Consider the following 13,069-nt stretch of genomic DNA (forward strand, 5'->3'; position numbering starts at 1 on the left):
GTAATCCGCTGACTCAGGTGAAAAGTTGATTCATTCTGCAGAAATAAGGGTTCATGATTCCTGAGGTATGAACGTAGTGCTGGTGAGGTCTGACACCTAAGAGCCCCGCACGTTTCATTCCAGGGTCCCCACTCCCCCGCCCGCTCCCAACATTTCTACAGACCTCTTGCTGGGAAAGGTATGTTGTAGGTGGAAAGAGGAAAACTCCAACTTGGTTCAGTAGTTCTTTTTTTTTTGGTTCAGTAGTTTTAAGCTGCACAGCTAGCCTGTGAAATCATGTATATACTATACAAATATGTAATAATAGCAATGATATTTTATTAACAAAAATAACTAGCTTTATATGTCTATTTTTTAAAGAATTGGGGTAAAATATATGTAACACAATTTACCATTTTAGTCACTTTAATATTTATTTATTTGGCTGCTCCAGGCCTTGGTTGTGGCACTCGGGATTTTTAGCTGCAGCATGAGAACTCTTAGTTGCAGCATGTGGGATCTAGTTCCCTGACCAGAGTTTAAACCCGCAACCCCTGATTGGGAGCTCAGAATCTTAGCCACTGGACCACCAGAGAAATCCCTTAGTCACTTTTAGTTCCATGGCATTAAGTATATCCACATTTTTCTGCAACCATCACCACCATCCATCCCTATAACTTTTCCATCATCCCTGACAGAAACTTTGTAAACAATAACTCCCTTCTCCTAGCCCCTGGTAACCTCTATTTTATCCTTTGTTCCTGTGCTTTATTTATAGAAAATAAAAAAAATTTTATTTTCTATCTCTATTAATTTGCCTGTACTAAGTACCTCATATGTGGAATCATATAGTAATTGTCCTTTTGTTTCTGGCTAATTTTTCACTTAGCACATTTTCAAGGTTAATCCATGTTGTATCAGAATCTGATTCCTTTGTGAGGCTGAATAATATTCCGTCATAGGTTTATACCATATTATGTTTATCCATTCATCCATTGATGGCCTCTTGGTGGTTTCCACTTTTTGGCTGTTGTGAATAATGCTGCTATGAACATTGGAATACAAGAATTTTTTAGTCCTGGCTTTCAGTTCTTTTGGGTATATACCCATAAGTGAAATTGCTGGATCTTATGATTATTATTAATGCAAGAAGCATGCTCACTGGCCTCAACTCAAAGAATGGACTTGGAGAAACAAGCTGCAGCCAGAAGCGATTCTTTAGTGATGGTCTTGCAAGATCGGGTGTCTGGTGGACAGGCACACCCAGAGTTGTTACACTGAGCACCTTATCCCTAGCACACAGTTCCCTCCCCCAGTTCCTCATTGGCTGAGCACTATGGGTGAACAATCCTCTTGGATATTGCCTAGGTTTGTTCCCTCCCTTTTTATGGGCTGGCCCCTGCCTTGTATCTTGTTTTCTCCTTTCCTGTACGCCTACTCCTGTTCTTACATTTTGAACTCACCAATAGGATGAACCCGCACAAAACCCTAATCCCTTTCTTATGTTTTGAATTCACCAATAGAATGAACCCGCGTGAAAATCCTAGGCATCCCACCCTCCCTTTGTTTGCCCGGAGTTTCTAGTTTTCTTAGGACTATCAGCTATTATTACATCAGCCAGCTGTCACCCAGAACTAGCTTTTCTTGAAAATGGACCACTTTTAAGTTTTTTATTTCTTATATTGACGTCTTTAACGTAACTTCAGAATTTACTTTAGTGTCAAAACGGCCACGAAGAGCCATGTGTTTTATCTCCTTTGTCAAAAGGAGAAAATTCAAGTTCAGAGAAATTAAATGACTTGAACCCAGATCTGTCAGACTGCAAGGCTGGGGCTCATCCTCTACCTCTTCACACATAATCCTAATGTCACTGGTATGTCTTGCATAGTAACTCAATCAGAAACTGCACAGCAGCTTCCCTGGTGCTCCAGTGGCCAAGACTCCGCGCTCCCAATGCAGAGGGGCTGGGGTTCGATCCCTGGTCAGGGAACTGGATCCCACATGCCGCAACTAAAAGATCCTGCATGCTGCAACATAAATCTGAGATCCCGCGTGCCACAACTGAGAACCTTGTCAACTTCCAGAGAAGATTGGAAACATTGTATAATAAAACTGTAGGGACAGTAATATCAAAAAGCATGAAACAAGAGGAAAATCAGAAACTAAAATATAAAAATAGGAGAAGAAGGGAAAAAGTTTATCAAGATTTATTGATTGAGGATGGGTACATGGACTTAGCTCCAGTTCCTCAGCAGAGTGTAAAGAGAGATGGTGAACGACGTCCTTCTCTTTGGTAGTTGAGTACACACCAGTTCATTCACTCATTCATTGGTTCATTTTTTTTTTTTAATATATATATATATATGTTTTTGGCTGCTCTGTGTCTTCATTGCTACATGCAGGCTTTCTCTGGTTGCAGCATGCATGCTTCTCATTGCAGTGGCTTCTTGTGTTTTAGAGCATGGCCTCTAGAGTGTGCAGGGCATTTAGTTCATTTTATTTCAGTTCATTGTGAGTCTACTGAGAGCCAACAAACTTCCTTCTGATCCTGGTGTCATCCCCTGGAAACTGACGTTAGCACAACCTACAATGTTGGGTTCTCCTTTCCTTTCTGTGTGCATGTGGGCTAAGTTGCTTCAGTCGTGTCCGACTTTTTGTGATCCTATGGACCATAACCTGGCAGACTCCTCTGTCCATGGGATTCTCCAGGCAAGAATACTGAAGTGGGTTGCCATTTCCTCCTCCAGAGGATCTTCCCCACCCAAGGATCAAGCCTGCATCTCCAACACCTCTTGCGTTGCTGAAGAATTTTTTACCGCTGAGCCACCAGAGAAGCCCCCTTCCCTTCCTAATGTCTAACATTCCTAAATGTGATTGGCTTTGATTATTTCCACTTTGTTGAGGTCATGACAAGCATGCTCAAAAAGGTAATTAGACATTTACCAGTGTATAATTCAACACAAGCTTAATACGTAGCTTTCAGAACATGAGAAACATCAAAGACCATCTCTACCCTCAGTTCTTCAAAGACGGTCCCGACCGTCAGTCACTGTCATTATTCTTGCCTTGATTCATCAGCAGTCATCTAGTTCTCTGACACCTTTTGTAATGGGGTTTCTTCCTCTAGATGGCATCAGGATTCTGAGAACTAGCAAAAGATGCACCAAGAAATGCTGATTGCTTTTCTGAGCTTGATTCAACCTTGTTTTTTTCTTATTCTTTACTCTCAAAGAGGGAGGGAAAGAAATGGAGTGAGGACATAGTTTTAGCCATATTTGTAACTAGATAGTTAGTTGTTTCAAAAAGATATCTGATACAAATATTACAAAATGTTTTTATTTAACTCTAAATGATGGGTATGCAGGTGTCTGCGAAGTTATTTCTCTGTAACTTTTTGTGTTTGAAACACTTTGTAATTTTTAAACATCTAATTTGTACAACAATAGAAATCTACGCAGCACTTCCCTGGTGGCACAGCCAATAAAGAATCTACCTGCAATGCAGGAGACATAGGAGAAGCAGGTTCAATCCCTGAGTGGGGAAGTTCCCCTAGAGAAGGGCATGGTAACCCATTCCAGTCTTCTTGCCTGGAGAATCCCAAGGACAGAGGAGCTTGGCAGACTACAATCCATGGGGTGGCAAACTGTGGGACACGGCTGAAATGACTGAGCAGCAGCAGCAACAGAAATCTATGCAAGGTGATTTTCTAGCTGCTTATTGGGATTTTATTTTTTTCATCTGTATTGAAATATAATTGACAAATAAAACTGGAATATATTTAAAGTAACAATATGATGATTTGATATGCATTGTGAAATGATCGCCACAAACAATTTAACATTTATTACCTCATATAGTTAGTTTTGTTTTAATGAACAGGTTCTCCACAAGATTTAAGGGGAAGGCAGAGCAGAGAATAAGTACCTTCATTAGGAGAATACACAGAAGGCTTCTGTGAGGAGGTGACCCCTTAGCTGAGTTCTGACAGATAGATAGTTCACCAGAGGAAATGATCCTCAACATAAACTCAGCATGACATGCATAAATCAGTTACAAGAGGCTTTGGGAAGGGAAGTATATGGTCCAATAATAAGCAGAATAAGTTTCTATTTATTTAGAGTGATCTAATTATTGACGGGTGGCAGAATACGTCCACCCAACATCGATACAGCATGACAAACACAGGTTATGGCTACTGCCTGACAAATGCCAGGACATTTGTCCCCTCAGTCAAACTAACAGAATGTGATCCTTCCTGGCTAACCATTCATTTAACAAGTGTTATTTCACACCTACAACTTTCAAAACTTAAAATTTAAATATTATTAATGTGCCATTGATTGTACACTGAACCCACTCTTGCTGACTGCAAATTTTGCAAGTAAGAATAAGCCATAGAAAGACCTTCCTGGGGGTCCAGTGGCTAAGACTAGGAGCTCCCAATGCAGGGAGCTCAGATTTAATCCCTGGTCAGGGAACTAGATCCTGCATGCCACAAATAAGAGTTTTCTTGCTGCAACTAAAAAAGATCCCACATGCCACAATGAAGATTAAAGATCCTGCATGCCACAACTAAGACCTGGCACAGCCAAACAAATAAGTAAATATTAAATTCAAGGTTGAAATTAAAAAAAAGAAGCCATAGAGACTGACTCATTTATTTCTGTTGAAATATAGTTGATTTACAATGTTGTATTAATTTCAGATACACAGAGAAGTGGTTTAGTTATTTAAAAAAAAGTGAAAGTGTTAGTATTCAGTCGTGTTTGACTCTTTGCAACCCAGTGGACTGTAGCCCACCAGGCTTCTCTTGTCCATGAAATTCTACAGGCAAGATTAGTGGGGTAGGTTGCCATTTCCTTCTCCAGGAGATCTTCCTGACCCAGGGATCAAACCCAGGTCTCCTGCATTGCAGGCAGATTCTTTACCGTCTGAGCCACTAAGGAAGCCCTGATTTAGTTTATATATATTCTTCTTTTAAATATTCTCTTCCAATATCAGTTATTACAAGATATTGAGTATAGTCCCTTGTGCTATACAGTGGGTCCTGATTGATTATTTATTTAATATACAGTAGCGTGTATAGAGACTGATTCTCGATTCACTCTGTACAGGGCAAGGTGTGTCCCCATACCTTGATAAACCAGCTAATCATTTATATAGAGATGAATCAGGTTATTTGTAACCATCCGTAAAGAGAAGTGTTGAGAGTCTGTATGTTTGAGAAGAGCCAGGGGAGGAAAATAGAACATAATAAAGAGTCTACCTTGGAGTTAGACAGGTCTGAGTCTGAGTCTTCCCACCACATTTAACTGTTTGACTTCGGACAAGTCTTAACCTCTCTGAGCCTTTTCCCTTAAAGCTCTTAGCATATTGATTGTGCTCTGAAAGTGGTCATTGTAATATGTTAAGGATTGTGATGGTAACTCCCCCAAGTGATTACTTAAGACAACAGGAAATGAATTTGAATTGTTGCAGAACTTATTTAGATTACACATGATGAAGAACTTTCTACTTGTTAGCATGCCCAAGTTAGAAAGCAGGGCCTCTGCTGGCAGGATGAAGAGTGGGAAGGGACCAGCAGAGCTTCTTGGGAGGACCCATCTCAGGGCTGAGGGTAGGACCATGGGGGTGGCCAGAAAGAAGCCCCTTCTCTCGAGGAAGATCTGAGTTTTATAAAGGTGATGGGCCAGGATCTATGTGGACTTTGGGACCAACCTACCCTCAGCCTCACTTCTCCAACTGTGTCTCCGGCCTCTCTCCATCACGGGCTTCTCTGTACATTTCACCTGCTCCTTTCGGATTCCCCGGCTCACCAAGCTTGTGTCTTCCTCAAGTCCTGTATTCTTGCTGCTCCTTCTGCCTGGCATGCCGTGTCCCCTGAACCTCATGACTGGCTACTGCTCAACATTCAGGTTTCAGCTGAGGGGTTACCTCCTCCTCAGAGAGATTTCTCTCTTAAAATTGAAATCCACCCCCCCCCCACTCTCTATCACATCACACTGATTTACCAGTCAATCCTTGTTACTTGCAGGTTTGATATTTGCGAATCTGCTCCTTGACAGATTCTAGAATTTATTTGTAACCCCCAAATCAATACTCCAAACACTTTCTTGGTCACTCTCAGACATGTGTAGAGTGGGAAAAAAATTCCATCATCTGACATACACTTTCCCTGCTGAGTTGGAGAAAGGCCATCTTCTGCCTGGGTTCTGCTGTCACATTATAAGCAAGAGTCCTCAGGAGGAGATGAGGACACAGACTGCCTGAACTTGTCCCATGTCTCTGTCTTGTTGATCACTGCTCGTCTGTGGGCCTCGGCAGGGGAGGTGCTCCGAGAGCTGCAAGCTCAGCTTCCACATCAGGGCTGTCGCCCCTGTGCCTAGCAGGCACTCAGCGTGTCCCGTTAATGAAGAAACAAATGAAAAGATCAGTCTGTCGGCACTCAGGAGAGGCGGTCAGGAGCTAGAAGAGTCCACAGATGGATGACCGTGGAAGAGATGAAGACAGAGAACAGCCAGGTATGCCAGGCCAGTGTGGAACTCATCCAGAAATAGCCTTTTCTGTGTTGCTTACGTGGCCAGGAATGGACCCTGTGGGATCAGACTTCTGAGTGTTTACCAGACACCAAGAATGTGGCCCAAAGGTAGGCAGATCAGTTGTCATAAAAATAGCATCCACTGTTGTTGTTCAGTCGCTCAGTCGTGTCTGACTCTTTGTGACCCCACGGACTGCAGCACTCCAGGCTTTCCTGTTCTTCACCATCTCCTAGAGTTTGCTCAAACTCATGTCCATTGAATTGATGATGCCATCCAACCATCGCACCCTCTGTTGCCCCTTCTCCTCTTGCCCTCTATCTTTCTCAGCGTCAGTGTCTTTTCTAAGGAGTCGGCTCTTCCCATCAGGTGGCCAAAGTGTTGGAGCTTCAACTTCAGCATCAGTCCTTTCAATGAATATGCAGGGTTGATTTCCTGTAGGATTGACTGGTTTGATCTCTTTGCTGTCCAGGGGACTCTCAAGAATCTTCTCTAGCACCACAATTTGAAGGCATCAATTCTTCGGTGCTCAGCCTTCTTTATGGCCCAGTTCTCATATCCATACGTGACTACTGGAAAAACCATGGCTTTGTCTATACAGCGCCCATTGAGTGGGCTGTTTTTATGAGTCAGATGCCTTGTTTGGTGTGGTGCTTACGTGTTTAATCCCCACAGCCATTCTGTGGGCTTGGTTATCCCCTCAAACAAGTGAAATAACTGACCCAGAATCCCAGAGCTAACCCTGATACACTGACCATTGGCAATGTACTGTTGGTTTTTTTTTTTATATTTCTGAGCTACAAATGCATTCTGTTTTCAACTATCTGCCAAAATCATAAATAGCTGAGCTTTAAAATGACACCTAGCTAGATCTCTATTTGTCTGAATAAATGCTTGTATATGATATGTTTGTAACTGTTGCAGTACTCCTTTTCTTCACCCTGACAGTTCTGTAGAGATACACTGTATTGTTTTATAGAATTTAAAACATGTTCAACACTTTGTGCTAAGGCATTGCTGCTTCAAAAATGTTTACAATTTGAGAGGGATGGGGCATCGAGAGAAGCTGGAAAGGCTATAGGATTCCTCGTGGAGTCTTAAGTTACAGAGCCTGATGGGAGTGGTGATATCAGAGGATAAAATGTGCTTGCTGTAATTCATATGAGATAGCTGGGGGAGTTTAAATCAAGGGTAATGTTGTGATATCTCAGAACTGACAGATGGCTTGGGTGGTTGGGGGGAGAGGTTACTGGAAAGGCTTCGGGGAGAGAAGAAAGGTGTGCTTGTCTTCTATTTCTCTCTCTCTTGTATTCCTCACCCTTAATCGTTTTATGATGACTGTGCCTGAGATGAGGAGATCCAAGGCATTTCTAAGTTCCATTATAATGTTTCAAACCACTTTTTAAAGTTAATAAAGGTTTTATTGATTTATTTTTTGACCTCATGGCACATGGAACTTCCCCAACCAGGGGTCAAACCCATTCCCCCTGCATTGGAAGCACAGAGTCTTAACCACTGGACCACAGGGAAGTCCCCTCTCTATATGCATTTTAAATTACTTAGTTGGATTTACTTGCAACATTTCATCTCAACATTATTTATGGATAAGCAAGGTGCCGTGGCACTTGTGCTGAGACCTGTTTGCCTTTTTCATATCACATCTTTCTTTGAATTCCAGGGGTGCCCCCTCAGAGAATGAGCCTCGGAGGGTAGCTATGCCTTCATATGGTCCTGATGATCCAGAGTCTAGTGAGTTGGCTTTGTGTGTTTTGTTAAAATCATTCAGAGGTTATCAGACTCAAAAACTGATTCATAAGTATGAAAATCTTAAGAACCTAGTATAGAAAGAAAAATGTCAGTTCACTTATGTACCTAGAAAAATGTCACTGCTGAGATGACTGGAATCCTGTGCTGGTTTGATAAGCAGATCTCTGCTATACAGGAAAATAAACATGGGACTTATAAAATATTTATCTTTTTTATGTTTGGCTTATTTCACTTAGCAGAATGTCCTCTGGATTCATCCATGTTGTAGCAAGTGTCAGCATGTCCTTCCTTTTCGAGGCTGAACAATATTCCACTCTATGTGTTTCCACGTTTGGCTTATCCATTGATCCATCAGTGGACCTTTGGGTTGTCTCTACCTCTGTCAATTGTGAGTGAACATTTGGCTTTTGCTATTAACATTGGTGTACAAATATCTGTTCAAGTCCCTGCTTTCAGTTCTTTTGTGTATATACCCAGAAGTGTAATTGCTGAATCACATAGTTATTGTGTTCAGTCGTGTCTGACTCTTTTTGGCCCCACAGACTGTAGCCCGCCAGGCTCCTCTGTCCCTGAGATTTTTCCTAGCAAAAATATTGGAGTGGGTTGCCATTTCCTCCTTCAGAGGATCTTCCCAACCCAAAGATGGAACCCACATCTCCTGCGCTGGATGCAGATTCTTTACCACTGAGCCACCAAAGAATCTCATAATACTTCTAAGTTAGTTTTTTTGAGGAGTCACCATACTGTTTTCCACAGTGGCTGCACCATGTTATATACCCACCAATACTGCAGAAGAATTCCAGTTTCTCCACTCCACATCCTCATCAACATTTGTTGTTTTCTGTTTGTTTGTTTTTTTTATAGTAGTCATCCTAATGGGTGTGGAGTGGTATCTCAATGCAGTTTTGATTTGCATTTCTCTACTGATTAGTGATGTTGAACATTTTTAAAGTGTTTTGTTTTTGCCATTTGCATATGTTCTTTGGAATAAAGTCTCTTCTTTATGCATCAGGATATCCAGTTCTGTAGCATCTTTTTCAGAGCTGCATAGCACTCCATCATGTAGATGCCTTCTTGTTTGTTGGTGTTTGTTCACTAAGTTGTGTCTGACTCTTTGCAACCCCATGGATGCAGCACACCCTGCTCCCCTGTCCTTGTATCTCTCAGAGTTTGTTCAGGTTCATATCTATTGAGCTGGTGATGCCATCCAACCATTTCATCCTCTACTGCCCCCTTCTCCTCCTGCCTTCAATCTTTCCCAGCATCAGGGTCTTTTCCAGTGAGTCGGCTCTCTGCTTCAGGTGGCCGAAGTATTTGAGCTTCAGCTTCAGTATCAGTCCTTCCAATGAATAGTCAGGGTAGATACTCTAAACCAATTTCTCACAGTTTTAAGCAATGTGATGATGAACATTATTGTAACGAAATTTTTGAAAGTTTTTTTTTTTTTAACACACATTTCTATTTTATTATGGCAAAGGTGAAAATGCCACCTTCTCCACAACAACAACCAGTAAAATTTATCCCAAAAATAACTCAGTACAAAACAGGTCTGTTTCAGAATTTTAAAAAAAAAAAAAAAAAGGGAAAAAGAAACCTTTACATGAATTTTAAATCCTATTTTAAAACATAAAAGAAACAAATCCATCATTGGCCACACAGCCCCAGTCTGTCACCCCCTCCCGCCAGGGAGCACGGACGAGATTTCTGGGTCCTGGTCCATGCACGGATTTGCCGGTCTGTTTAACTGGTGTCCATTCTTGCATTATAAGCATCCAGCTGGGCATCTAATTCTTCTGCGGAAAGCTGCTGCTTTGAACTCCTGCCGGTGCCTCTGCCTCTGCCCCGGCTGCCTCCACGGGTGCCTCTCCGGGTGCCGCCGCCGCCACCGAAACCTCCTGAACCACGGTTTCTAGTCATCCCACCTCTGTTTACACTCTGTGCAGGTCTCCGCTGCGTGTCAATCTGTGAGGTGACGAGCTGAATGTTCATGGGGCGGCCATCCAAAGGGACGCCGTTGTGCTGTTTCATAGCTTTTAGTGCATCTGCCTTCCGCTCAAAGTGCACGTCAGCTGTTCCTAAACTGCGGCCAGATCGGTCGTAGTGCACAGCCGCCTTCTTCAGAGTTCCAAATTCAGCAAAGAGCTCCTGAATATCAGCGTCGGACACTCCAAAATCCAGATTTGACACCAGCAGTTTCCCACCAGTCTCCACGCCGGCACCACCCCCAAAACCGCTATCGAAAAGGTCATGCTGCCATTTGTCAGGAAGTTGTTTCGGCCTGCTGTAGGGCGCCGGCCGGTTCCTGCCGCCGCCGCCCGCCGCGCCGCGGGCGATAGCCAGCCGATTCCGAATGGGTCCGCCGCCTCGGTTCACTCGCGCGGCGGCCTGGGCCCCGCCGCCGCGGCCACCCTGGGAGCCGGCCCGGCCGCGGCCCCTGCCCCCGCCGCGGCCGCCTCGCTGGCTCCGGTTCAGCTTAATTGAAAGTTTTTTTTTTAAAGTTATAATTCTATAAAGTAAATTCCTGGGTGTGGACTTCTGGATCAAAGAATGTATATATTTTCAGATCTTCCAGCGGACATTCCCTAACGCCTCTTGAAGCAGGAGCACTGCCTTCATTCCCGCCCACTTTGTAAGAGAGAGAGACACTGCAGTAGTTAGTGTTCAGAAACACGTTTTAAGCCTTTCTCCCTCATAAGTTATAATTATGTCCTGTTTCTTTGGGGTTTCAATTGCCTTTGTCAGATTAGCCCGGCTGGTGGGTGCTAATCCTCACGGCTCTTACTAAACTCTATTAATGTCACTAAGCTAATAACAGCAGCAGTGCGTTAGACTCAGCAAGCTTGCGTCTCACTTCCAGCCAAGCGATTAGAGTCTGTTTATAATTGCTTGGTGGAAAGACTGGCTGATTTCCAATTAACAAACCAGACAAATAGTGTTCATTTGCAATGTTTGTTTGTGTATAATAAACCGAGTGTTTCCATAATTCACTTTCTAATTAAACATAAAATCAGAGAATGATAATTTGACTGATATTTTCTGATACTTCTTGGATAAATATTTGCACCCTTGTTATTGAATATTTGTTTCTGAAGATACATTTGGTTTTTGTTTCCACTTGCCCATGGCTTTTCAGTGTTAGATGTAGGAAGGACACGAAAGACTTGTGCAGATCTGCTCAATGATATTCAAATGAAAATGGCTTTGTCTTTGTCAGAGTGAACCAGCTCTCACTTGTTTTATGTCCACCTGACATTTATGCTCTTCTCTTACATGACCTGTCATGAAGGGGTGGTCCGTTTCTAAGAAGACAGCATAAAAAATAGGAGGTTACAGTCAATTAAAATTCTGGTTGAGGACTTCCCTGGTGGTCCAGTAGTTAAGAATCTGCCTGCCAATGCAGGGGATACCGGTTCAGTCTCTGGTCCTGGAAGATTCCATGTGCTTCAGGGCAACTAGGCCCATGCACCACAACTAGTGAGCCTACACGCCCTAGAGCCTGTGCTCTACAAGAGAAGCCTTCACAATGAGAAGCCCGTGCCCTGCAAGTATAGAAAGCAATTGTGCACAGCAATGAAGATCCCAGGCAACCAAGAATAAATAAACAAACAAAACCTTAGACACAAACAAAAAGATTCTGGTTAAATCCTGAGGTTGAACCCAAACTTCAGTGTGTGCCTAATATTTATTTATTTGTTTATTATGTAACATGTTCTATGGCACTAATATATATATTTCAAAGCACACACACACAAAATTTAAATTAAACCTTAAGATAGAAAAGAAATAATGGCCTAAAGCCCTAGACTCAGAGAAATTTGGTTCTACTATGTACCAGCCTAGGTAAGTAATCAAATCTCTGTGTGTCTCAGGTTCATCTATAAAGAGGCACCATGATAATCATAATCATAGCCTCCCTTTAAATGATAAAACAATTGTAAAAATGTCTAGCATGCACCAGAAATGTAAAACTCTTCCCTTCGTAAATGTTAGGTATTATTATTGTTGTTCAGTGGCTAAGTCATATCAGACTCTTTGCGACCCCATGGACTTCAGCATGTCAGGCTCTCCTGTCCTTCACTGTCTCCTGGAGTTTACTCAAACTCCTGCCCATGTCATCCTCTGTCACCCCTTTCTCCTGCCTTCAATCTTTCCCCGCATCAGGGTTTTTCCAGTGAGTCTGCTCTTCACATCAGGTGGCCAAAGTATTGGATCTTCAGCTTCAGCATCAGTCCTTCCAATGAATATTCAGGACTGATTTCCTTTAGGATTGACTGGTTTGATCTCCTTGCATTCCAAGGGACTCTCAAGAGTCTTCTCCAGCACCAAAATTTGAAGGGATCAATTATTTGGCACTCAGCTTTCTTTATGGTCCAACTCTCACATCCGTACATGACTACTGGAAAAATCATAGCTCTGACTATACAGACCTTTGTCAGCAAAATGATGTCTCTGCTTTTTAATATGGTCTCTATGTTTGTTATAGCTTTTCTTCCAAGGAGAAAGCATCTTTTAATTTCATGTCTACAGTCACTGTCCACAATGATTTTGGAGGCCAAGAATGTGAAGTCTGACACTAGTTCCATTTTTCCCCCAGCTATTTGCCATGAAGTGATGGGACTAGATACCATTATTAGCATCATTGTTATAATGCCTTCCAGATCTTCTTGCAGAAATTTGCAGTAGAACATTTGAGAAGAAAGTGGTATAACAAGAGCTGTACTTCTGGTGATAAAATGTTTTTCAGGCCTGCTAATGCTATTTTGGGTGCTAGCTTCCCTGGGTTGGGA

General features: G+C 42.5%; 1 protein-coding gene across 1 annotated transcript; it reads right to left on the bottom strand.

Annotated features, from left to right (window-relative positions):
- Positions 1-9,730: 9,730 nt before the first annotated feature.
- On the bottom strand, positions 9,731-10,898 carry LOC122702148 (THO complex subunit 4-like). The gene is made up of 2 exons (XM_043915638.1): positions 10,860-10,898; positions 9,731-10,754 (listed from the first exon to the last, which is right to left on the bottom strand). Exons 1-2 carry the CDS (start codon positions 10,896-10,898, stop codon positions 10,023-10,025), a joined length of 771 nt encoding a protein of 256 aa, XP_043771573.1. The 3' UTR covers positions 9,731-10,022.
- Positions 10,899-13,069: the final 2,171 nt, after the last annotated feature.

The sequence above is a fragment of the Cervus elaphus genome, chromosome 10 (genome assembly GCF_910594005.1).
Source record: "Cervus elaphus chromosome 10, mCerEla1.1, whole genome shotgun sequence".
In the NCBI taxonomy this organism is placed as follows: Eukaryota; Metazoa; Chordata; class Mammalia; order Artiodactyla; family Cervidae; genus Cervus; species Cervus elaphus.

What these genes read in the sequence shown, in the direction of transcription:
- LOC122702148 (XM_043915638.1), bottom strand. Translation starts at nt 10,898, where the DNA reads ATGAAGGCAGTGCTCCTGCTTCAAGAGGCGTTAGGGAAT. An exon ending in TTCAAGAGGCGTTAGGGAAT is followed by an intron (nt 10,755 to 10,859) that starts GTCCGCTGGAAG and finishes CTTTCAATTAAG; the next exon opens with CTGAACCGGAGCCAGCGAGG.